The sequence below is a fragment of the Erinaceus europaeus genome, chromosome 1 (assembly GCF_950295315.1).
Source record: "Erinaceus europaeus chromosome 1, mEriEur2.1, whole genome shotgun sequence".
In the NCBI taxonomy this organism is placed as follows: domain Eukaryota; kingdom Metazoa; phylum Chordata; class Mammalia; order Eulipotyphla; family Erinaceidae; genus Erinaceus; species Erinaceus europaeus.
The window spans coordinates 95,860,370-95,887,491 of NC_080162.1; the positions used below are offsets into that span (position 1 = coordinate 95,860,370).

The 27,122-nt window shown below is 40.8% G+C and overlaps 1 protein-coding gene across 4 annotated transcripts in view; it reads left to right on the top strand.

The window, feature by feature from the left end:
• Nucleotides 1–4,506: 4,506 nt before the first annotated feature.
• MAPK8 (mitogen-activated protein kinase 8) overlaps nt 4,507–27,122 on the top strand; it is a 78,567-nt gene continuing 55,951 nt past the window's right edge. Inside the window, exon 1 of one of the 4 annotated variants that reach the window (XM_007526470.3) lies at nt 4,507–4,697. In XM_007526470.3, coding sequence (XP_007526532.2) covers nt 4,515–4,697 — 183 coding nt within the window. In that variant the 5' untranslated portion in view covers nt 4,507–4,514. The remainder of the gene's footprint in view (nt 4,698–27,122) is intronic. The other 3 variants (XM_007526472.3, XM_007526471.3, XM_007526473.3) reach the window with 3 other exon arrangements.

Sequence of the window (27,122 nt, forward strand, 5' to 3'; positions counted from 1 at the left end):
TTGGGAACCCACCAAGTCATGGACACCAAGGTGCAGATGCTACCATGATACCAATCTGACTTCCATGGGCAGACAATCTCACCAATGTGTCCTGGAACCCCACCTCTCCAGAGCCCTGTCCCACCAGGGAATGAGAGAAACATGCTAGGAGTATGGATCGACCTTCCAACACCCATGCCCAGCAGATAAGCAATTACAGAAGCCACATCTTCCACTTTCTACACCCCATAGTAATCCTGGGTCCATACTCCAAGAGGGGTAAAGAATAGGAAAGCTTCCAATAGAGGGAATGGGATACAGAACTCTGGTGGTAGGAATTGTGTGGAATTGTACCCCTCTTATCCTACAATCTTGTTAAATCAATTTAAAAGAGAAAAGAAAAGAAAAAAAAAGAAAAAGTAAATAGTTTTAATAATAGTAATAGTAATAGTCTGTACTGTTAGCTGTTACTCCATAGCCATGCCTTCCGGAAGTGCAAAAGAGCAAATAGCACTGCAATGAACCTCAGTGTGTATAGATTTCTTCAGATAATTGTTTCTGTCAAAATAGCATTTTTTTTTTAAGAAGCATCAAATGCCAAGGGTTAGTGCTCATAGCCGAAAAAGTGCGTATTGAAGGCACAATCACTTGGTGAAAAGAAAACGTTATTCAGGTGGCAGCAACTTTGAGGAGATGTTGGGCTACGTCTCCAAAGACCATTTCCCTCTCAGATAATGATTTTAGGGTTTTACAGAAATAAAAAGAGAGGCATGTCACATTGTCAGGGCTGGAGATACAGGATACCCAAAAGATTACTCAGACAGAGTAGAGAGTTCTAAGTCTTTGCTAAGAAGCTGGAGGTGTCCTTTCATTGACCGACACCATTAAATGTCCAGGAGCTTTGGTTGTTCTCAGGCTGTGGCCTGTTTACCCAGCTATGTTTTAAGAACATTCAGATAGCTTATTGAAAATTTGAGTCTTTCAGATACTGGCTTTGACACATCTGGTATGAATGTTTCCCAACAGAGGTAAACTTTGGGAAAGAGGTAGTATTTCAGTGATAGTAAAGGGTTCCGACATGATGCCATTTCACAGACAGCTGCTCAGGAAGTCCATTCTGGCCTGCTAAATTGTTAAGAAAAAAAATCGTTGTGCAAAGTTTGTATCAGAGCATCAGAGACCTCCCCAGAAGACATTCCTTCTCTGTTCTCCATTTTAAATCTATAGTTGTGTGTGTGTGTGTTTATCCGTCCCCCCCCCCTCCCCCAGCCACTCACCCACCCCTTCTCTCCCCTCTTAGTGAAAACACTACATCTTATTTGCTGCAGCAACATAAAGACAGTATGGGTAAGCATGATGTGAAAGCCATGGTTTATTCAGGATAGCTAAGTTAAAATCTAAATGACTGTCTCCTGTGCAGATATAGCCAGTGGCAAGGTTGGGAAGCCAGGCTTGGAGAACTGAAAGAAAAGCTAGAGGAGAAAAATGGGGTTGGAGGAAGCATCAGTGAGGGTGTGTCCTTGGTGACACTCTTTTTCAAGCCTAACTGAGTATTGCCCACTTCCATACTGTAAACTGCAGTGTGTTCAGGGCACTAAGAAACGAAGTAATGAGGTAAAGTCTCAAATTGTTGTTTTGCTTTGTTTTTATCATAGCTCAGCTGACTTTTGGTGATTTCTGTGATTAAAACTTGTACCTAAGAGCCTCACATGTAAGCATCTGACAGCTCAGTCAAAATCCCAACCACCCCCTAAAGACTGGGCTTAAGGCTACCTGTAGCTTCCCTTTCTTTCATACTGCCACCCCAATACTAGAGAGACCCAAGCATTAGCTGTCCCCAAGACAACTCTCCTTTGACAATAGGCAATAAACCTGAATTCCTTCATTCTCTCTTTTTCCTAGGTCAGACCCCAATAGATTCATGAGGTAAACAAGGAACAACACCACAAGAAGGAAAAAGGATCACAGAGCCACATTTAAGTTACACAAAACATTTCAGATTTCAGACTATCAGTGATGATTATTTTCAGTTGCTTTCTGAAACCACACACACGCGAATATACATATTTCAAAATGCAAGATGTCCTTTCTAAATGTAGCTAATTGGAATCTGACAGTGGCAGGTTGATACTAAATCAGAAGCTCTCCCTTTTGAATGAAAGAAAAGCTTTTAATAGCACTACATAACTGGGCATAAAACTTGAGAGTTTTGTTCTGGCAATATCCCTCACTTCACAACTGCTCTGATATACTGTCTTTTGTTCTCTCCAGGTCTGTCATTTGTCTGGAGGGAAGTAGGATGTACCTGCCAGTGCTCCCACCCGAGGATCCAAACACACACACACACACACACACACACACACACACACACACACACACACACACCACTTTCCTGGGAAACTTACACCTATCTTTTATTCCTTCTAGTCTCCTCTCCCTTTCACCAGAATATTCTCACCAGGTGTAAAATATACTGGTGTCATTCTGTACTGCCTGACTCATCAATATTCACTACCTCCATTTTCTCTTTCTTACTCCTCAGTTCATCCTAATCTATTTTTGGCACTAAATACTCCAGGATTTCAAGTGTTATGTCTTATACTATTTGTCATCCTCCTATCATGGTTTCCCTCCTACCTCTTTGTATTTCTTTTGTCTCATCCTCCTTTTAGTGAACATTCAGTGCTGGCCTTCTCCAAGACAGGCTCTCAGTTCTCTTCTTGCTTACTACTCTCTCAGGCTCACTCATTTATCTCTCAGACCGGAGATCATTACTTACTGTTGATGATCTACCTGAGCCAAACTCTATTTATCCAACTGCCAACTTGACATTTCTTTTGAGCAGATCAAGTGATTTAGTTGAGTAGGCACACTCAAGGACCGGCACCCTTGATCAGTGATTCTCAAACTTCAGTAGGCAGAGTACATTAAGGCACAGCTTGCTAAATGAGTCCTTAGTTCTTTCCTTTCGTTGTTTTCATTACTACCACCCTGGACCAAGTCTCTATCACCTGCCATCTAGACTCCCCCATCTACTGACCTCTTTCTAACAAGGAATCTTTTCAAGATTTCATTCAGACCATGCCACCCCTTTTGCTTAAGCATGTAAAGGTTTTCCACTGCACTTAAGAGAAAGACAAGATTTTCAAGATGAGACTACTAGGTTTAGTCTCTTTTGAGTCTTTCCAAATTCACCTTAGTTCCTTCTTCCTTTTTCTTCCAGCAGCAGTGACCTTGCTTCAATTTCTCCAGTATGTCCTGCTCCCTCTGACTGCATGACCCTTGCACACAAAATTACCTCTATCTGAAATATTTTTCTGCCTTGTTAAATGTATTCTCTTCTCAAAGGACACTTCCTCAAGTCTTTCCTGATTTTACTGACCTTATCAATTAATTTCACTATGTATCCAGCTCAATTTTTATTACAATGAAGAGATCACTTTATATTTGATTTGTTATTATTTTCACATAATGGTGATTGAAGTCTGTAAGCTACACTACTTTGTCCCACACAGAAAAAGTAGTTGAATCCTCTAACCTCTAATTTAGTCAGCAAACATGTATTCATTGTTAAATTATTTCTGATTATTAACATAACTGTTCTATTTAGAAGTCATGGAAAAATGCCCAAAATGTAAAAGAAAACCGAATCACCTGTCATTCCAGAGTTTTAACAAAGACTTTAAAAAATGGGACAATCTTTCCAGGTTTTTAAAGGTATATATACTATGTAAGTAGGATCATTTTATATGTAGGTTTGTATTTTTTGTGTCTCTCTCTTAAGGATATACTGTAAAAAAAAAATTCCTCTGTTGTCAAGAATTTTCCCAATACACATAAATTGCATTTTCTTACATGGATGTATGCATTTTTAATACCTTTCCACACATTACTGGATATTTTAGGGTTTAGCAGTTTGTCACTTCTGTAACCAATATATGCAAGCTTCAAGTGTATATTATACATGAATGCCAGGAAACATAATAGGGCAGGCAATGCATAGGATCTGGTTGGAGGTGAATTTTGGAAAAATTAAAGGTTTCCAGGTGCCTGAAGAAAACATTTATGTGTTTTGCTGGGGCCAGGAAAAGTACCCAGAATGGTACATATTGTTGGTTAAGCTAAAGAGCTCTAGGTGACTGAGTCAAGGTGCCAGCTCCCACGCAGGTTGCAAGTTTGGCCAGAGCACAACCGACCTCCAAACCCTTAGGCTAAGAGCTCTTAGGGTTTTGGCTGCTGCAACCGGACCGCCCCAGCCGGATGCGGGACGATCAGGCCACACGCCGACACGTGCCAGGCGTAGGGCTCCGCCCCCTTCCACTGCCCGCCACGCCTCTCACACTCAGGATCTCCAAGTTTCTCACCGCAGCTCCGCCCCCAGGCGACCTCCGCGAATTGTTCCGGCTCTCGAGACTTGTCCCGCCCCTGACTTTTGGCCCCGCCCCTGACTTTTGGCCCCGCCCCCGCAATCCGGGCCCCCCAGGCTGCCCCGCCCCGCGGGTAGCTCTGGAGGCGCGGGGGTGGGTCCCTGCGCGATGACGTGGGCGGGCGTGCGCGGTGACGGCCCGCGTCCCTGTTACTCAGCGGAGCGGCCGAGGCCGGACGACGCGGTCCGGAGTGCGGAGCCGCGAGCAGCGCTGCGTAACGGCCGCTGCGACCGCCCGGACGGCGCCGGCTCCCACCTTGGCTTTTCCCGTCTCCGTTCGTCGCGCTGCCCGGTGAGTGCGTCCGGCGGCACGGGGGGTGGTGGCGGCCCGGCCGGCAGCCCCGCTGTGTTTATGTTATTGTGCTGCTGCCACCGCCGCCTTCGCCTCCGCCGTGACCCCCTCCCGAGAGTGGGGGCGGGAGCGCGCGGCGGGCGGGGGCGGCGCGGGAACAATAGCGGCCGGGAGAGGCGGGGGCTGCTGGGGGGCGTGGGGCTGCCGCGTCCCTAGTCTCCTCCTTTCCCGTGTCCTGCGCGCTCTTGCGGTCGCCAGTCCTCGTCGGGAGCGGACGACAGAGCGGGGGTTGGGTGGCAAGTTCTGCAACACTTGGTGAAGGTCGGGACGGAGGTGTCCGCGCGGCGCGCGGCTCCCGGGCTGCTCCCCCTTCCCCCAGGGTGGCGGCGGGCGCCGGGGTCGCCGGGTCCCCGGAACTGCGCGGCGCCCGCGGGGACCCGGGTTTTGTTCCTCGGCGGCTCCTTTGTGCGAAGGTCCAGGGCCCCGGCGGGCAGCGGCGCCGGAAGAGGCCGGGGTGGGTGGCCTTCACCTCCGGGCTGCGGGGCCCGTGGCCCCTGGCTCGGGCGAGCGGGAGAGCGGACTGCCTGCCTGGCAAGCTCCCGGCAAGCCGCGGCGCTCAGCGCGCTTTTCTCCTCCGGGTTCCCGGGTGTCTGTTGACCTTTTGACTTTTTTTTTTTAATTTTTTATTACCCCACCCTCTCTTCTTTTCCTATCTCTTTGTCTTCTTCTTGCACTTGGGTTCCCAGTCCTGAACGAGGAGAAGAACCAAGTCCACGTTAAAGTGATCACGACTTCACATTTTGCACGTCTGAAAGTTCCTGCTCAGACCTTTACTGTGAACTTAATAAACACATTGACTGCGAGGTTATCAGCCAGTGTCCAGGGGGACTGGGTGTTGGTTTTTATTTTGTTTTGTTTGGAAACCTCTGTAATTCAGTCATCTCTACAGTAGGGTTCTATTTTCTCAGCCTCTTGTGTTTTGAGATAAAGCATCCAGCTGCTATCTCCTCTGCAATTAGAACATCTGCTTGTTTCATTCATTCAACTGTACAGTAGTGCTTGGACATAGAGATAAATAACCTTTTAATGAAAAGGGGCGTTTGGACTGACAGTTACTGATATAAGTGATAATGTGTCAGAAGGGATAGCTATATGATTAGTCATTTTACTTCTAGCGTATTGATGAGTAGATATATTAGGAAACAGCTAGATTTGACCTAACCGAACAACTTTTCCTGTTTTACCTTAGATTTCTCTGCTGTGGGTTAAAGCTTGTAGGTTAGATGCCTTAAGCATGTTTAGTGCTGTACCTGGCAAAAGGAAGCACTTGAAATGGACTTCCTTGGAGATGTCTTTCTTGCATCTGTGTTTTCAGTGTCTTGTCTGTAGTATAAGTGCTCAAAAGCTCTTTACAGTTGGTAATTTAAAAATCAAGTCTTAGAAAAAAACTTTGTATCATCTGTGAACTTTTCAGTCTCATGTACTATCACTTCCAAATGGCTTGCCGATCAGTTCACATGAATCTTATCTGTCCCTTTTGATTGTAGAACCTTTTGACTCATTTCAGTGTTTCCCCCACCACCACTTCTAAACCACCAACTACCCTAGTGTATTTAAAATAGACATATGTATGTCACATATAAATATATTTCATCAGAGGCCTAAAATAATTGCATTTACCTTTTGCTGCATATCATTTGAAAAGTTTTTGATAGTTCCATTAAGTGGGAAAACGGAGTTCAGGAAGCAAGCTATATTTAGAAATGGTGTTTTGAAATGATAAAGAAAAATTGATTTTTTTTTTTTTACCCCCTTGTACTAATACTATTGACCGTGCTTATGGCCCTAAAACTCAGTATCAACTTAATTGAAGTTATGGTTCTTTTCCACTCACTATTTTATCTTTAAGCATTTGTTTTTGATATGGAAGAATCTAATAAGAGCTTATTTTTATCTGATGTAGAAACAAAAAATGTTACATCATTAAAATAAAGATGACAGTTCTGAGATGCCAAACTATTATTGCCTTGCCTTGTTAATAAAGTGTGTCAGAATCCAAGAAGGGTCCTTTGGCAGTACCTCACTGTCACAATACATGTCAAAACAGAGTTTGCTTTCTAAATTAAAAACATTTTACTATCTCAGATTTAAAAATGGCATACCTAAAATATAATTCGCACCATAAAATTCAGCCTTTTAGAGTGTGCATAATTTTTTTAATTGATTTACTTTATTTGATAGGACAGAGAGAAATCGAGAGGAAAAGGGGATAGAGATAGAGAAACACTTGGAGTCTAAGGGTCATGAAACTTTATCCTTGCAATTGGGGATCAGGGGCTTGAACCCAGACCCTTGTGCATGGTAACACATATACTCAACTAGGTGTGTTACCCCACACACACACCTCCCAAGAAGAAATCCATTACAAGTCACTTCTTATTTCACTCTTTAGCATATGCTTAAAAGAAGAGATAGCACTGTTAGTATATTATTACATTAATGGCTTTGAAGAAGACTCCAGAGTAGAAAATTATAGTTTTCTTTTTTTAAAAGACTTTTTTTTTTGCCTCCAGGGTAATCGCTGGGGCTCAGTGCCTGCACTACAAATCCACTGCTCCTGGAGGCTATTTTTCCCTTTTGTTGCCTTTGTTGTTTATCATCATTGTTGTTATTGCTATCATTGTCATTGGGTAGGACAGAGAAATGGAGAGAGGAGGGGAAGACAGAGAGGGGGAGAGAAAGATACCTGCAGACCTACTTCACTACCTGAGAAGCAATCCCCCCTGCAGGTGGGGGGCCAGGGCTGGAACCAAGATCCTTACACTGGTCCTTGCGCTTTGCACCATGTACGCTTAACTCTCTGCACTACTGCCTGGCCCACATATTTTTTTAATGAGAGAAAGATACACAGAGACCAGAGCACTGTTCAACTCTGGTTTATGGTGGTGTAGGGGATTGAACCTGGGACTTTGGAGCCTCAGGTATGAATGGTTTTTAACTATTAAGGCTCTCTCTCCCACTGAAAATCATATATCTTTATATCCTGGTGGAGATAGCACTTTTGAGGAAATGAATGTTAGAATGGAATAAATCTTATGCAAATCAGTAAGGTTTTAAAGCCTGCTATTGTGGAAATAACTTGACTAAGACACTTAATACTCACTGAAATACCTTGAAGTAATTAGTTAAGTGACTAGTCTCAAATTATCCTAGTGATAATTACGAGGCTGTTAAATAGAGAAGCCTGATTCTTACTAGTCTGCTTTGCCAATGAGTTAAGTTTTGTTATAATTGAGTCATTTGAATAGTTGAGATGCCTTGTTGCATATGCAGAAGTTTAAAATCATGCACTACATAAAGCTGTGAGCTTTCTAGGGGTCTCAGGTCAGGTTGTTGATATAGGTAGTATTTCTGATTCATATAGTGCAAGGAAGTCATTATATCCACATAGTTTCAGATATGAATCATTTGCTTATTTCGGTGAGCTATAATGCTTACTGTCTTAGTCATGAGCTCTTTACCTGAACAGCTGGAAGCTTTGTCTTCTTGCTGTAATGTAAATTAGCTTGCATTTTGATTTCAGAAGTTAATTTAGAGTCAGTAATCTTTCACCTAAATAATGGTAGGTGTATTGAAATAAGAGCTTTCCTGTCAGAGCAGAAAATGAAACTAGAACAGCCCAGGGGTCAGATTTAGGTTCACTTCTCAGTTCTATGACATGGACTTTCTCATTAACAAGCTCTAGAACCTTAAACAAGTTGCTTTGCCATTTTGTCTGACACAGTTGGAATTCTGTATTTTTATTTTATTATTTTTTTTAAGAGAAAGAGAGTAATGCTCAGCTCTGACACATATAAGTGTTACGAATTGAACCTGGAAACACTGGAGCCTAGGACATGATACAGAGCTACAGTGCTGAACTATCCCCAGCACCTGGAATTCTTTTAGATAGAAGGGACAAAAGGACTGTGTACCAGATAGTCAGATAGGTGGTTCATTCGAAGGAGTGCTACAAAGAGAGTTCTTGGGAGACAATCATGATTCTGTGTCAAGGACAGTAATGAAAGTTTGGCTTTTATAAGTTTCAGAAGTAAGGAAAATTGAGTCAAAAATGTTCTGTAGTAACTACACTAAAGCAAACAAAAAGCTTAACAGCGCTAGATGTTCTTTAAAAGGTAGATTTTATTCATTTCACATTACCATGATCAGCAAACATGGCGCTGACAGAGACTTTGTGAGAGATGGGTTTTATCAGGCTCACGTAGATTATGATAAGACATAATTTAAGGCCTATCTAAACAGTGAGTCTTCATATTTTATTAAAAAAAAATGTTTATAAGAGGGTTGTCCCCAAGCAAAATCTTACCCCAAGTCTTCCCAAGCAGGCCAAATTTGACTGAAACACATCTTTAGAAATTGTATGTTCATGTAAAGACCTTTTAGAAAACATTAGCTGTGACATCCTTTTTCAAGGTGATGGATTACATGACAAATATACCACAAATAATGTCTCCCATTACCTTTTATTGTGCATCAGGTTTGAGTAGAATCTGCCAAGTTCTTTAGAAAGTTAAGTTTGACCTTATTTGTGGTTACTAGTAGTCCTGAGTTCTAATTTGTACTCCAAATCTAACTATGGCGAAGGCTAGTTTAGGATATGTAATATCTTTGGACCAGCTCTGTCATGTCTCAAACAAGAATAATAATAGCACATACAGTCACAGTGCTGTAAAGTATGACATATAAAGCCTGGAACTAATAGTGCCTGGAATGCTAGATGTTAAGTATTCAGGAAATTTTAGCTATTGTTTTCTCTTATTATTTGTAACTTGGAACAGATTCTAAGTTAAATGCCAAGTAATTTTTAAACCAGTTTGAAGCATAGTATTCATTTAAATTTTACCTAGTATACTGGTTTGCATCTATGGGGGGATTTATTTAAAATTTGATTATCCCATCTAATCTGAATTTACTGAAATGATTTAATAGCTGGACCAGTAATCTCTTTTTCCTTGAAATTTGGAAACATTCCAAAATCATACATTACAGGGAAACTGTTGGAAGAAAATAGAATGTGGTCAGTCGCATCTCTAAATTTAATCATACTGAGATCTTTGGCTCTGTGAAATTTACATACTTATCGGAGATTGGGTAGCCACAATGATTAGTATTTCCTAGAAGTACCAGTTGAAAATACTACCTTTTTATGTTTTGTGTATAGTGTTTCTTTGATTATATTGGGACATTGAATTTTGTGTTTCTTCTTGAAGACAGCAGCTTTGAGATGATGCTGGTTTACAGGGCCAGTGTATACCGAGAATCTAGGGGGCAAGATATTATGTGATGAGGTGGCAACAGTCGATGGAAGTAGAGTGTAGTGTAATGAGATATAGGAACAGACAAATGCAAGGAACGAAACAGTACTGGGTATTTGTTCAAAATGTCTTTAGTCATTAGGTCTGAGAGAAGACAGATATTGAAGGCATTGGAGAAATTCCAAATCCTATATCCTCTTGTCCTACCTTTCATTTATTTAAAATAATAACTGAGCGCAAGGAAACAGCATAATGGCGTAGCAGACTTTTGTGCCTAAGTCTCCCAAGTCCTAAGATCAGTCTCTAGCCACACCATAAGCCCGAACTAAGCAGTACTCTGCTAAGATAATATAAATTTTTTTTAAATGGAGGGCAGTGGTTAATACAAGTTTTATTGGGCCAGCAAAATGGCTCACTTCTATAGTGGTGACCTAGGTTAGGATGGGAGGAAGCTTCAGTATTGTGGTGTCCCCCACCACCTGCGCCTGTCCCTACCTGACAAAGTCTGCTTAGTGTAGTGAAGCCTCAGAGAGGATGACAAAAAAAAAAAAAAGAATAATGATTTATTTAATGAGAGAGAATTAAAGAAAGCATCACTTTATGGGCCCCGTCAGTAGCACACATGATACAGTGTGCAAGGACCTTGGGTCCCTACCTGTAGGAACCTTTACAAATGGTGAAACAGTGCTTCTTTCCCTCCCTCCCTGCTCCTTCCCCCTCAATTTCTCTCTCTATCCAAAACCAACACACACACACCGCCATATGCAGTGCCAGAGGTCAAACCCAGGACCTCACTAATACAAGTCCTGTGCTATGTATATTGTGCATTTCCTTAGTTACTTCCTTTGCCTTTTAAAATACACAAGCAAACTTATATGTGTAATTTAATCTAAAAAAAAAATAGCACCTGCTTTGCCATGCATGCAACCCAGGTTCGAACCCACAACCTCTGTGGCGTGGTGGTGGGGGATTGCGGTGGGGGGTGGGGAGGAAGGAAAGAGAGAGAGAGACCATGTTCGAGTCCTATCTGAAAAAGCTGGCTCGGATTGGTGAAACCCCAGAGAAAACGAGGAAATTTAAATTCAGAAAAACATCAGACTTGTTGTTACCTGGAGATGGAGTGGTTAGGATAGGACAGGGGTTGTGGATTTGGAAGAGTGCAGTAGCAAATAACTAAGTACTAGAAATGGAAAGCATGATGGTTCTCGCTGACAATGCTGGATGTTATATAGGAAAGTTACTACTAAGCAAAGTAAATCCTAAGAATTCTCATCACAAGGATTTTTTTCCCCTTATTCTTCTGTATAAGAAGAGAGATATTAGCTGAACCCACTGTGATCATTAAAATTAGAAAATTTCCTCTCTTCAGCTGTTGTAATGGGTCAGTCAAAACAAAGTGAGAGAGAGATTTTTTTGTCTAGGATAGTTTTATCTGAATTCTAGTTGATTATTTCAGTTTAGAAAGTTAAGAATTGTTTTTTAATCCAATTCCTTCTCTTATAGGCTCCTACCTTCCTAATATTCTTGAAAGCCATATGTCATAGGAGATGAATTTAAAAGTCTGTGAATAATTATAACTGTTTGTGGAATCTGCATTTGCTGTTTTCAGGTGCTTTGTAGCTGATCATTTAACTGGCTAGCTTTTATTTTTTATGTTTTTTTCTCCTTTTCTATCACTGTTTTAGGAATGCTCAAATAAACAAATGAGAAGAATAGTACAATGAACACCTGCATATAGGAGTTATTAATATCTTACCTGTCTCTTTTTTTAATATTTTATTTTTATTTATTCCCTTTTGTTGCCCTTGTTGTTTTATTGTTGTAGTTATTATTGTTGTTGTCGTCGTTGTTGGATTGGACAGAGAGAAATGGAGAGAGGAGGGGAAGACAGAGAGGAGGAGAGAAAGATAGACACCTGCAGACCTGCTTCACCGCCTGTGAAGTGACTCCCCTGCAGGTGGGGAGCCGGGGTTCGAACCGGGATCCTTATGCCGGTCCTTGTGCTTTGTGCCACCTGCGCTTAACCTGCTGCGCTACAGCCCGACTCCCTGTCTCTCTCTTAATAAGAGACGAGAGGAGGGCTGTATTTGAACCTAAATTACAACAAGCATCTACAATTAAGCATTCCACTATAAATGCTCTTTGTGGGAAAAAAAAAAGCCTTTACTATCCCACCTTTATTCATGTTTTCCTAGTTGTTTATAACTGGTCTTCTCTAACCATTTCAAAACGGACATACTATATTTAGTGACTGTTGTTTTTGTTGACTCTGATTCCTTGCTCATAGCAAAGTATACAAGTTTGGCTATCTCCTACTCCCCTCAGCTCATTGTAGATATTTTGTGCCCCAATCTTGTGTCAGCCATTTCTCTAGGGAGCTCTATTTGTATTTACTAGAGAATGCTGCTAGAAGCCAATGGGTATGGTAGGTGTGCTTCTTATAGCTGGGATATGATTCTTGTAGCCGCTCTTAGCAGTCAGATCAAAGAAATGAATGTGTGCCCATTAATATACATATGCAAATATGTGTCTTGCCTTTAATAGGTCTGTGTGTAACCTTCTATGTCTGCATTATGTTGAACATGAGTTCTTATTTTCTTCTCTTCTTGTACCTATATGGGTCATTCTGGCATCCTCCCTTACTGGTTAGTAAATTTCCTTGACAGTTGGAAATCGGCTCTTTACTGGGCAGTTAGAGTGTACATGTATAACAGTAACAAAATAACACAGACCCAGCCCAAATGGGGAAAAAAGCATCAACCAAAAACTTGGTCAGTTCTTTTGGAAATTTCTACATAAAAAAGTGTCATCTACAAAGGAAACACTTAACTTCTTTCACGATTCTCTCTGTCTACCTTTTTTCTTTTTTTTTAATTTTTTTAAATATTTATTTATTCCCTTTTGTTGTCCTTGTTGTTTTATTGTTGTAGTTATTATTGATGTCATCATTGTTGGATAGGACAGAGAGAAATGGAGAGAGGAGGGGAAGACAGAGAGGGGGAGTGAAAGACAGACACCTGCAGACCTGCTTCACCGCCTGTGAAGCGACTCCCCTGCAGGTGGGGAGCCGGGGGCTGAAACCGGGATCCTTCCTCCAGTCCTGTGCTTTGCGCCACCTGCGCTTAACCCGCTGCACTACCGCCCGACTCCCTCTACTTTTTTTCTTTTGTTGTATTGAAGTAGTTACTTTTGGTATGACATTAAATATTAGTGGTAAGAGGGGATATCTTTGCCTTGTTTCTGAATTTAGTAATCACCCAGTTCTCAAAAAAAAAAAAAAAAGACCTGCTTCTCACCATTAAGTATCATACTAGACATGGAGGCATAAATATTTTAAGTGAGTTAGGCAGACTGCACAGTATTTTGTGCACCACATTTTCATGTCTGAGTCCCCAGAGATCCTTGGTTCAATCCTTGGGACCACTGTAAACCAAAGCAAAGCAATGGTCTGATAAAGTATCTTTGTCTCTGTCATTGTATCTTAAAAATATATTATTGTAGATATTATCTGTCAAGTTGAGGAGATTCTTCCTATCCTGAATTTTTAGAGTTATTGTCACGTATGGCTATTACATTTCACCAAATGCGTTTTCTTCTTCCACTGATCTGATTACATGATTTTTCTTCTTGACTCTTTTGATGCTGTGGGTTACACTGATAGATTTTTAGAACCAAACTTGCATGCCTAGAATAAATTATTACCCACCCTTATAGTACAAAATTCTTTTTTATACATTATTGAATTTGATTACTGAATTTTCTTGATCTTTGTATTTGTGTTCATAAGAGATAATCTGTAGTTTTCCTTTCTTGTATCTTTATGTGCTTTGGGTATTAGGATAACGTTGCCCTCATAGAATGAATTCCAGATATATTGCCCTGCTTCTATTTTCTGAAACGTATTCCAGGGAGCTAATATCACTTTTTCCTTGATTATTTATTAGGGCTGCCAGTGAACGCATTGGGCTCTATGCTTTCAGTTTCTTTGACAAAGTCTGTATTGTGGATTGTTGACCTTACCTGTTTCTCTGCTTTCAGTTTTAGAAGGTTAAAGACCATTTAGTTTCTTTGACAAAGTCTGTTTTGTGGCCTTACCTGTTTCTCTTTGTGTAAATTTTGGTAGATTGGGTCTTTCTTAGAACTGTTTCATTTTATCTCAATTATCAGATTTTTTTTTATATAGATTCTTTTTTTGGGGTAATATTCTTTTATTATCATTTTAATGTGTAATTATAATCAGGAGTGATGATGATTCCTTTTGTTTTCCTGCTAGTAATTTGTGTGCTGTTTTTAATGCTAAGTCTGGCTAGAGATTTACCAATTTTATTTACATTTTTAATGAACCAGGTTTTTTTCTTTAATAATCTTCCCTTATCCCATTTTTCATTTCATTGATTTGTTTTCCTTCAGGTACTTTTTTTTTTTTGCAGTTGGCTTTAGGTAATCATCATTGCATCATTTTTTTTTCCCTCTGTGACGTTGTAGCTGCACAGTTTCACCTCTCCAGGTGGACTGTTTTCTCCCTTCTACAATTTCAGAAGGAGATGAGGTAGATTGGGGAGACAGAAAAAGAGGTAACCACACCACCATTCCACTACCTGTGAAGCTTCCCCTGGTGCATGGTGTTCTTGTGTGGTGCTGGTAGCTCAAAGCCAGGCTCTTGCACATGGTAAAGTGTGCATACCACTAGGCGAGCCGTTTTCTCTGTCATCATCCTCGTCATAATGACAAACTTTCACATGAGCCCTGTGACATTATTGGGTAATGATAATTTGATGGGATCACAATTCCCAAAGTTCAAATTCGTAAGCACTTTAGTCTTGGAGTGCCTTTATGTTCTTGAAAATGATTGAGGTTGTGACATGGAAAATAACTCACTTGGTAGAGTATGGGATTTGCATGTCTGAGGGTCTTGGTTTGATAATCCAGTGACTCATGTACTAGAGTCATCGCTTTGGCTCCTCTCTTTCTCCCTCTCCTGTCCCCCTTGAAAAACTATCTGATACAAAATAAAAATAAACATTTTTTTAAAAGATTTATTTGATTTGTGTGAGAGAGAGAGAGAGACAGATCTCCAGAGCATCACTCTGATATATACAATGCAGGTGGTTAAAGTCAGGACTTCATGCTTGTGAGTTCAACACTGTATCTACTGGACCATCTCTCATGCTGATACATATATCAGCCTAACTTAACCTGAAGTTAAAACATGAATAAAAGTAGTAGTAAAAGTAGTACAAAGGACAAATGATGTACATTTCTTGATCCACATTTTCACCTTGAACAGTTTAAAGTTTCCTAGTCTCTGACTTCCAATTGAGGAGGAAGTTTGAGGCTTAAAGGAGCAAGTTTTTGTGTATATGCCTGAGGAGACTTTTGGCAAGTGTGGTCCCAGTAAGGTATATGCTAGATACCCACTGATAGGGCACTGTTTGATCACAGCAGCTCTAACAGCAGAGTTTTAAAACAAGTTTTTATTGAAAGCAAAGAAACAAAGTACCTGCTTGGAAAAAAAGAGATTGAAGGCGGAAGGTAATTGGGAAGTACAATTATAGTGACTCCATAGGAAGGTTTGGGGTGGGGGGTTGTAAAGAGATTTTAATCAAGGTAAGAGTAGTTTATAATTTATAGGGATGATGGTAGGCATTTAGTTGGGTATTCCTTTTTTTTTTTCCCAGTGAAATGAGCAATGGGCTATGATATATATATATATATTTTTTTTTTTTCTTTAAGAAAGGATTAATTAACAAAACCATAGGGTAGGAGGGGTACAACTCCACACAATTCCCACCACCCAATCTCCATATCCCACCCCCTCCCCTGATAGCTTTCCCATTCTCTATCCCTCTGGGAGCATGGACCCACGGTCATTGTGGTTTGCAGAAGGTAGATGGTCTGGCTTCTGTAATTGCTTCCCCGCTGAACATGGGCGTTGACTGATCGGCCCATACTCCCAGTCTGCATCTCTTTCCCTAGTAGGGTGGGTCTCTGGGGAAGCTGAGCTCCAGGACATATTGGTGGGGTCTTAAATCCAGGGAAGCCAGGCCAGCATCCTGATGCAATCTGGAACCTGGTGACTGAAAAGAGAGTTAACATACGAAGCCAAACAAATTGTTGAGCAATCATGAACCCAAAGCTTGGAATAGTGGAGAGGAAGTGTTAGGGGGGTACTCACTGCAAACTCTAGTGTACTTCTGCTTTCAGGTATATATTTTGCAGTAGTTTATGGGTACGTGTGAACATATGCTCTCTCTCACAGAAACTGGTATATATCTAGGTTTTGGGACTTTGTTAGAAAGTGAACCACCTGAGATGAAATTAGAGTATACTATGAAAGGAAAGGTCTCACCCGAGTAATGAAGCTGAAGGGTTGTCATTCCACACTTGTGAAGTCTCTGGACACAGTCTGAAGTGAAGCATGTTGAGGTGGCAATCGTTGCGCTGGTTAGGTTGTCATTGGCAGATGCAATATTATTTGATATGGATTGGGAGAGGCATACGGGAAAGTGGGCCCTATCCAAGGGTTCCAGGACTGGGAGAAGTAGAGGCTCTATAGTGGAGATGTGAGGTTCCTGCTGTCTTAGGGTTCAAAAAGACAATCTATAGTTAATGTTATCATCACATTATTTGGTAATTGGGTTAACTTTGAAAAGTCCTTTTGTTATGGTTTGCTGTACAGTACCCAGTATCTTGTATATAGCTGTGCTATTGGATGCTTCTGATCTACTTGGTCTAGGCTTTTGAGAGAGCCCACATATCAAATACACACCCAATATATATTAAAAAAATTCAGTTTGTGTTTTGAAAAATTTGAGACCTATAATTGATTTTCCCCCTCTCATATTAATTAACTAGTGATTTATATGTCTACATTTTGCTAGGAGTATACATAAACACCATTCCCATCACCAAAAGACTGTGACCCATCTCTCCCACCCACTCCCACCCCCCACTGGTCCAGGAAGCTGCATGTCTACCCCTCACCACAGGGTTTTTACTTTGGTGCCCTACTTACAGTTTGGTGAGGTCCTGCTTTTAGTTTCCCTTTCAGATCTTCTTACTCAACTTCTGTTGATGAGTGGGATCATCCCATACGCATCTTTATCTTTCTGACTTAGCTCACTTAACATAATTCCTTCTAGCTCTGTCCAAGATGGGTCAGAGAAGGTGGCTTCATTGTTCTTGATAGCCACATAGTATTCCATTGTGTATACATACCACAGCTTTCTGAACCACTCATCTGTTGTTGGGCACCTGGGTTGCTTCCAGGTTTTAGCTATTATGAATTGTGCTGCTATGAACATAGGAGTACACACCTCTTTTTGGTTGGGTGTTATGGAGTCCTTGGGGTATAACCCCAGGAGAGGAATTACTGGATCATATGGAAGGTCCATGTCTAGCCTTCTGAGAGTTTTCCAGACTGCTCTCCACAGAGGCTGGACCAGTTTACATTCCCACCAGCAATGCAAGAGGGTTCCTCTGTCCCCACAGCCTCTCCAGCATTTGTTGCTGCTGTCCTTTTTGATGTATGCCATTCTTACAGGAGTGAGGTGGTATCTTAGTGTTGTCTTAATTTGCATTTCTCTGACAATCAGTGACGTAGAGCAGTTTTTCATGTGTTTGTTAGCCTTTTGGATCTCCTCTGAGGTGAATGTTTTGTTCATATCCTCTGCCCATTTTTGGATGGGGTCATTTGCTTTTTTGGTGCTAAGTTTGCTGAGCTCTTTATATATTTTGGTGATTAGTTTCTTGTCTGATATATGGCATGTGAAGATCTTCTCCCATTCTGTAAGGGGTCTCTGTTTCTTTGGATGTGCAGAAGCTTTTCAATTTGATGTAGTCTCATTGGTTTGTTTCTGCTTTAGTCTTCCTTGCAATTGGGTTTGATTCATCAAAGATGTCCTTGAGGTGTAGGTGGGAAAGTGTTTTACCAATGTTTTCCTCTAAGTATTTGATTTTTTCTGGTCTGACATCTAGGTCTTTGATCCATTTGGAGTTGATTTTTGTTTCTGGTGAGATAAAGTGGTTCCATTTTATTCTTCTGCATGTTACAACCCAGTTTTCCCAGCACCATTTATTGAAGAGAGCCTCCTTTTTCCATTTAATCCTTTGGGCCCCCTTATCAAATATTAGATGTCCATAGGTGTGGGGATTTATTTCTGGGCTTTCAATTTTGTTCCACTGGTCTGTGTGCCTATTTTTGTTCAGTACCATGCTGTTTTGATGATGATGGCTTTATAATATAGTTTAAGGTCTGGGAGTGTGCCTCAATTTCTGTTTCTTTTCCTCAAGATGGTTTTGGCACTTCTAGGTGTTTTCAGGTTCCAGATAAATGATTGTAGTGTTTGTTCTATTCTCTTAAAGAAGCTTGGTGGAACTTTGATGGGTATTACATTAAATTTGTATATGGCTCTGGGGAGAATATTCATTTTGATGATATTTATTCTTCCAATCCATGAGCATGGGATATCTTTCCATTTCTTGGTATCAGTTTCTATTTCCTTGAGTAGCAACTCATAGTTTTCAGCATACAAGTCTTTCACTTCTTTGGTCAACTTTATTCCTAGGTATTTGATTGATTTTGCTGAAACAGTAAATGAGAGTGATTTCTGGATGTCTTCTTCTTCAGATTTAGTGTTTGCATAAAGAAATGCCACTGATTTTTGTACTTTGATTTTGTAGCCTGATACCTTGCTTTATTGCCTAATAACTCCCAGTAGTTTTCTGCTGTATTCTTTAGGTTTCTCTATGTATACTATCATATCATCTGCAAATAGTGAGAGCTTGACTTCTTCCCTTCCAATCTGTATTCCTTTGATTTCTTTCTCTTGCCTGATTGCTATGGCAAGAACGTCCAATACTATGTTGAAGAGTAACAGTGACAGTGGACAGCCATGTCTAGTCCCTGATCTGAGGGGGAATGCTTTCAGCTTCTGTCCATTGAGTATGATATTGGCTGTAGGTTTACTATAGACTCCACTATCTTGAGGAATTTCAAATCTATTCCCATTTTTTGTAGAGTTTTGAGCAAGAATGGGTGTTGGATTTTGTCAAAGGCTTTCTCTGCATCTATTGAGATAATCATGTGGTTTTTGGTTTTGCTTTTATTGATGTGGTGAATGACATTGATTGACATTTTTGAGATAGTTGCTACTGGGCCTAGTTCCCAGAGAAGTTGACTAACTTAACACCTGAATTTATTGCAGTCTTAATCTCCCTCAAAGGACAGGCATTGTTGCTTTTTCTAAGCTTTTGTTTCTGCTGTTTTCAAGAGAAGGCTGTGAAGTACAGTGAATCAGAAATTAGGAGTCACAGAAAAGAAGTACATACCTAAAAATATGTGAAACTGTCAGCTACTAAACTGGATTGGGTTATATGTGGGTTCAGCCAGGTGGATTACTCATTGAACGTAGTTCACACATTACTAGTATATTTCTAGTAATCTACTTAACCCGAATGCATACAAGGAAAGCAAATCACATGGTTAGTAGAATACAACAATATCAGAGTAAACAAAAGTCACATGGTACACTTTAATGTTTCTGTAGACAGAGAGAGAGAGAGAAGGAGGAAGAGGAGGAGGAGTGACAGTTACAGTACTACTTCACTCTTGGGGATGGAGGCTTGAACCCAAGTCCTCAGGTATGGTAATGTGCGTTCTACTGGGTGTGCCATCCCTATGGGTTCCTTCAACAATCAGAAATAATTTAGAGATAGCTCTAGTTGGTCACCTCAGAAAATTACTGTAGTGTTGTAGGTAAATACAGTCCAGATGAAGTTTAGAAAGTTTAGGGGAGCAGATTTGCTTCTCTTTATACATGTTTCAAACTGCACAGAACCTGTGAGCTGCTTTGGGAGTTTCTGGATTCTGATACTATTTATAACTCCCTGTTGCCTTTATTCCTAAAGAGCTAGCCTTGTATAAGATTGTTGCCAGATTGCCCATCTGCTGTTATTTCCTACTAGTCATTAGTTTTTTCCATGTAGTTAACCCAAGCTGTTCTGTTCATCTCTGCATTGTGGAATTTCCTATCAGGCCACTGTCCAGAAGCTGGTTAAGTATATTGTTTGTTCATGGCCATTCTCAATAGGCACTTCTAAATGGAAGAGGCTGCTTACTAGTTTATTCTTGATATTTTTTTCCTAATCTCACAGTACTGCAAGATAAATCTTTCTCTTTGAAACCCCAAATATTTTTTTTAGATCTCTTTCATAAATAAGATAGTTTGCTAAATGCCTTACTGCTCCAAGCTACTGTTTTATTGAGATACAGAGAGAGGAAGAGACACCACAACACCAGAGCTCCCTCCAGTGCCATAACACCTCCCATATGGTGCCCGGGTTTACACCCGAATTGTACACTTGACTTAAGTACCTACCATACATGTAATCTGTCTTTCCAGCCCTACCTTAGGAAATTCTTAAGAAAAGCAGTAAAAAGTTTCTACTCGGGAGTCGGGCGGTAGTGCAGCGGGTTAAGCTCACGTAGCGCAAAGCACAAGGACCGGCATAAGGATCCCGGTTCGAGCCCCCAGCTCCCCACCTGCAGAGGAGTCGCTTCACAGGTGGTGAAGCAGGTCTGCAGGTGTCTGTCTTTCTCTCCCCCTCTCTGTCTTCCCTTCCTCTCTCCATTTCTCTCTGTCCTATCCAACAATGATGACATCAATAATAACTACAACAACAAAACAAGGGCAACAAAAAGGAATAAATAAATGTTTTTTTAAAAAAAGTTTCTACTCTTACAGTCTGTGGAGACACTCTGACTTTTCTCTCCTCTTTTTCTGTTTTAAGAGTTATGAAATTGTAAAGGAAACCAATAATATTGATGTCTGATATGATAGAGCTCAACACATAAAGCATTAGAGCAGGAGTCTCTTTAGTTGACAGCTTATAGTGAGAGACTTTGAGATACTCACCTATGAAAGCCAAGAATGCAGAGGATATGGAGCTCTATGGGGGTCCACCTGGCTGAGCACACATCACCATGTTCAAGGACCTGAGTTCAAGCTACAACCCCCACCTGAAGGAGGAAGCTTCACTAGTGGTGAAGCAGGGCTGCAGATGGCAAATGTCTCTCTGTCTCCCCATATCCCCTTCCCTCTCAGTTTCTGTCCCTATCCAAAATAATAAAAGAAAATGTATAAATAAATGAAATATTTTTTAAAATGCAGAAAATAAGCTAGGTCTTAGGAAATAAAGATTAAGATAAACTTACCAAACTGTTTCATCATTGAGTCCACTTGTCTGAATTCTTCCAGTTTATTTTCATTATTTCAACTTTACTACTGGGCACCTTCTCAGTTTGCATTGTGAGTCAAATAGTATACAAGTCATGGGGTTGTTTTTTGTTATTTTGCTATTTTTATTTTATTTTTTTGCTAGAAAGCTAATCCTAGGTACCTTGGTGAATAAGTGAAATTGCTAATATTTGAGAGTCTTGGGAAGGCATATGAATGAAGTGAATTAGGAATATTTCTTTGAAGCTAAGACCTGATTCTTTTAACACACACCTCTTCCTGAAAATCCTGGACATTAAGAATGAAACAAATAGGTGACTCTGAAAAGAGATTATTTTAGGACTTTAAGGCCTACATGATAGTAAATCTCTTGAATTTTCTGTTACCTCACATATTCTAGAATGGGCATGGGTAAGCTCCCATCTAAGAATAAAGCCCAGAGGAAAAGTCTGTCCTTTTAAACCAAGAACTGGAAATTGAAATGCCTAGTAGTACAAAAAATATTTTTAAAGTACCCACTCCGAGTCTCCAGCACAATACAAAGAAGAGCCAGACTGATCTGCCAAGCCAGGTGAGGACTTTGACTTTTCAACTTCCTCAGACATAAGAAGACAACCCACCTACGTGATAATATAGGTGATGTGAAGACCAATAACAAAACACTTATTCTATCCCTGGGGACCTCAGGCAGGATCCTGAACACCCACTTTCACCCAGTATAGCAAGAAGTTCCTCCCTTAACTCCACCTCCAATGGTCATCAGAAACTATTTGGAAGCCTGCTGTAACAGACTTTTAACTAGGATCCATTGTCAAGAATTAGAAATATCTCAATTTGCATTAGAAAAATAAAACTGATATAGGCCAATGTGATGATAACAGATGTGAGACTTAACTGATAAAAGATTTTAAAGCAGGGGGTCGTGCGGTGGCACAGTTGGTTAAGCGCATGTGGCGCAAAGTGCAAGGACCGGCGTAGGGATCCCGGTTCTAGCTCCCAGCTCCCCACCTGCAGGGGAGTCACTTCACAGGCGGTGAAGCAGGTCTGCAGGTTTCTATCTTTCTCTCCCCTCTCTGTCTTCCCCTCCTCTCTCCATTTCTCTCTGTCCTATCCAACAACAGTATCAACAATGTCAATAATAATGACCACAACGCGGCTACAACAACAAGGGCAACAGATGGGGGAAAAAAATGGCCTCCAGCAGCGGTGGATTCATGGTGCAGGCACCGAGCCCAGCAATAACCCTGGAGGGAAGAAAAAAGAAAAAGATTTTAAAGCAGCCATCAAGAAAATGTTTCATAAATTGTAAACACACTTGAAACAAATGGAAAAAAAAAATTCCTGACAAAAATCATAGCAACTTTAACAAAATAGCACAACTAACACAGTATGACATAAATAATACAAATATCCCTGTACATACTAAGGAAATTACATTAAAATGTTTTTTTTTGGAGGAGGTGAACTTTTAACATATATTCAGGACCTTCCATCTTCCATAAAAAGACTATACATTCTTTTCAAGGGCACTTGGAACACTCTAAAGGATGGACCTTGTGTTGGGACAAAAAGACAGCCTGAATAAATACATGAGTATTGGGGCCTAGGCGGTGGCACAGCAGGTTAAGCACACATGGTACGAAGCGCAAGCAAGCACCTTTGTAAGGATCCTGGTTCGAGCTCCCGCCCCCCCCCCCCCCCGCAGTGGAGTCGCTTCACAGCCGGTGAAGCCAGTCTGCAGGTGTCTTTCTCTCCCCCTTCTGTCTTCCCTTTTTTCTCTATTTCTGTCCGTCCTATGCAACAACGACACTAATAACAACAATAATAGCAACAATGATAAAACAAGGACAACAAAAGGAAAAAAGTAGCCTCCAGGAGCAGTGGTTTAGTTGTGCAGGTACCTAGCCCCAGCGATAACACTGGCCAGCTTTTAGAGTGCATAGGTGTGAGTTCCAGGCCACCATGTGGGGGAACTTGGATGAGCCGTGGAGCAATGATGCTGTCATCTCTCCCCTGTAGAGAAAGAAGGCTGATGGGAGTGGCCCTCTCATAGAGTCCCAGTGGTGGGGCGTGGGGAACAGCTCCTCTAGAGACAGTCAGACTGGTCATCAACTTGTGTTTCTCTGAGTTGGGTTGCTGGGGAAGAGGAGTTTTCCTTGTGCTTATTCTCCTCTCTGCCTGCTTTCCAATACTTACAGTTCTTGTTGCCTACATTAAAATATTTATTTTGGGGGATCATGGATTACAATAGATACAGTTGTTGGTACATGTGTTAAATTTCTCTGTTTTCTGCAAAACACTCTCATCCCAGCCATTGACCTCCTCAACTATTGTGCATCAGGCCATTAAAGCCCCCTTTGCGTGCCCCCCTCCCCCAGCATCCTTAACTTACTTTGGTACAGTACAGCAAACCCAGTCCAGGTTCTACTGTTTCCTTTTTCTGTTCTTATTTCTCAACTTCTGTCCATGACTGAGATCATTCCATGTTTATCCTTCTCTTTCTGACTTATCTCACTAGACATGATTCCTTTAAGATCCTTCCAAGATGAGATGAAGAAGATAAATTCATCATTTTTCATAGCTGAGTAATAGTATATATATATATATATATGTGTGTGTGTGTGTGTGTATCACAGCTTTCTCAGCCATCACCTGTTTGTTGTTAGAGACACCTAGGTTCCAGGTCTTGACTATTATAGATTGTGCTGCTGTGAACATAGGTCTACACAGATCTTTTTGGATGGGTGTGTTTGTTTCTTTAGGCTATATACCATAAGAGAAATTGCAAGGTCATAGGGTAGGTCCATTTCTAGCCTTCTGAGAGTTCCCTAGACTGTTTTCCACAGGGGTTGGAACAGTTTACACTCTCACCACCCAGTGCCACCTTTCCAGCATTTGTTGTTACTATCCTTTTCTGATGTATGACATTCTCAGAAAAGTGAAATGTTATCTCATTGTTGTCTTTATTTGCATTTCTTTAATGACTTGGAGCATTTTTTCATGTTTGTTGGCCTTTTGGGTCTCTTCTTTAGTAAATATAATGTTTATATCCCCTTCCCACTTTTTTTAATTGTTGTTGTTGCTGAGTTTGGTGAGCTCTTATAGTAAAAATCAAGGAAGTAGAAAAAGATACAAAGAAATAGAAAGGCATATCCCATGCTCATGAATTGGAAGAATTAACATTAAAATAACTGTTCTACCCAGAGCCATATACAGATTTAATGCAATCCCAATCAGGGTCCCACCATGTGTTTTTGTTTTCTTTTTTTTAATTTACTTGTTGGATAGAGACAGTCAGAAATTGAGAGGGAAGGGGGTGATAGAGAGGGAGAGAGAACCTGCAACACTGTTTCACCACTTGTGAAGCTTTCCCCCCTGCAGGTGGGGACCTGGGGCTCAAACCTGGGTCCTTATGCTGTAACTTATGCTCAACCAGGTGCGCCACCACCTGGCCCCTGTTTGTTTTTGTTTTTAAAGAGGGTAGGACAAAACCTTGAAACATTTATCTGGAACCAGAAAATACCTAGAATCACCAAAATGATCTTGAGAGTAAAGAGAACTAGAGGCATCACACTTGCAGATCTTGAACTATGTTATAGGGCCACTGTAATAAAATAAATAATAGCCACACTGACTAGTGGAATTGAATTGAGAGCCCAGAAATAAGCCCCTACACCTAAGGACATTTAATTTTTGACAAGGGGACCCAGCTGTTAAGTGGAGTAAGCAGTGTTTTCAACAAATGGTGTTGGGAAAATTGGGTTGAAACATGCAGAAGAATGAAACTGAACCACTACATTTCACTACAAAAGTAAACTCCAAATGGATCAAGGACTTAATATTGGCAGCACTCTTTTCCATCTAAATTTTATAGGTATCTTCAGTGACACAAGTCCAATTGCAAGGAAGACAAAAAGAAAAAGAAACCAATAGAACTACATCAAATTGAGAAACTTCTGGAGGGCCGGGTAGTGGCACACCTGGTTGAATGCACATGTTGCAATGCACACGGATGTGGGTTTAAACGCCCAGACCCCCCCCTGCAGGGGAAAAGCTTTGTGTGGTGAAGCAGTGCTGCAGGTGTGTCTCTGTCTCTCCCCCTTTCTATCTTCCCCCTCCCCTCTCGATTTCTGGCTGTTTGTGTCGTATAAATATAATAAAAAAGAAAAACTTCTGCACTGCAAAAGAAGCCACCACCCAACAAAGAGACCCCTTGCAGAATGGGAGAAGACCTTAACATGCCATATATCAGATGGAATTTGCATTTTTAAAGTAAAATCCAGATCCAGATGGTTTCACTGGATAATTGTACCAAATACTTGAAGAATTCATATTACTGGTAATCCTCTTTCAGGAAATAGAAAATAGAAGATGAAGGAACATTTTAATTCATTTTACAATATTAGTATTAACCTTGTCACCAAAGTAAGATAGACAGCATGCAAAAAGAAAAGTGTAGATCACTAGACTTCATAAGCATAGACATAGAAATTTCTTAACTCAGCATTATATAACAACTGTATACTGACTGAATGAACTTTATTCCAGGAATGCAAAGTTAAGTGGAAAAGATTGCAAGAGGAAACGAACTAGGTTAGAGCACGGAATCTCTGAGAAGTTAAGTGTGTGACACTTAAGCTGACTTAACTGCCTTTTATCCAAAGGGTACTTGCATAACCTGGTAAACTTGAATATCCTTTTGAAATAGCACCTACAAGCGTCCTAGTTCATCTGACTGCCACCATTTACAGACATTATTGGTGCCTTAGAAAGAATTATTAATTAAAATCAAATCTCAAAACGTGTGGTGGGTATTACATAGAGGTTGGGGTCCATATACTAGATCTAACCTCCCGTTTTGTCCTTCCACATCCCCTACCTCATCAGTCCCTGAGTCAAGCCATTCAAGTAATACGATGACAAACCAAATATTTCTTTGTTATTAAACCAGGATTTGCAGCCCAGGTCCCTGCTATTCAGGTATATAACTGTAAATGTCCATTTCTATGCCATGATTAGCCATGCATGGCTTGGTTACAGTCTTTTTACCTAGCCATTTTATCTTTCCTTTCTTGCTTTGTTACAATTTCCTAAGCCTCAGGAAACATTGAAGACATAATGATTTTCTGAGATGAGTCTAGTAAGTTATCCTCTTCTTTTTAAAACTGAACCTCAGCGGACTAAACTGGAAACACCCATAGACCCTATTTTCTTCAGGACTGCAAAAGAAAATAGATCTTCTCTATACTTCTTCTTTTTTTTTAAATTTTATTAATATTTATTTTCCCTTTTGTTGCCCTTGTTTTTTTATTGTTGTTGTAGTTATTGTTGTTGTTATTGATGTCATCGTTGTTAGGTAGGACAGAGAGAAATGGAGAGAGGAGGGGAAGACAGAGGGGGAGAGAAAGACACCTGCAGACCTTCACTGCTTGTGAAGCAATGCCCCTGCAGGTGGGGAGCCAAGGACTCGAACTGGGATCCTTATGCCTGTCCTTGCGCTTTGCGCTATGTTCGCTTAACCTGCTGTGCTACCACCTGACTCCCTTTCTCTATACTTCTTATTTTTATTTTATTTTACAACTTTTTTAAAAAAATTATATTTATTTTCTCTTTTGTTGCCCTTGCTTTTTATTGTTGTTGTTGTTGTTGTTGTTACTGATGCCATTGTTGTTAGATAGGAGAGAGAGAAATGGAGAAAGGAGGGGAAGACAGAGAGTAGAGAAAGGCACCTGCAGACCTGCTTCACCACCTGTGAAGTGACTTGACTCCCCTGCAGGTGGGGAGCCAGGGCTGGAACTGGGATTCCTACACTGGTCCTTGTGCTTTGCACCACATGTGCTTAACCCACTGTGCTACCGCCTGACTCCCTATAC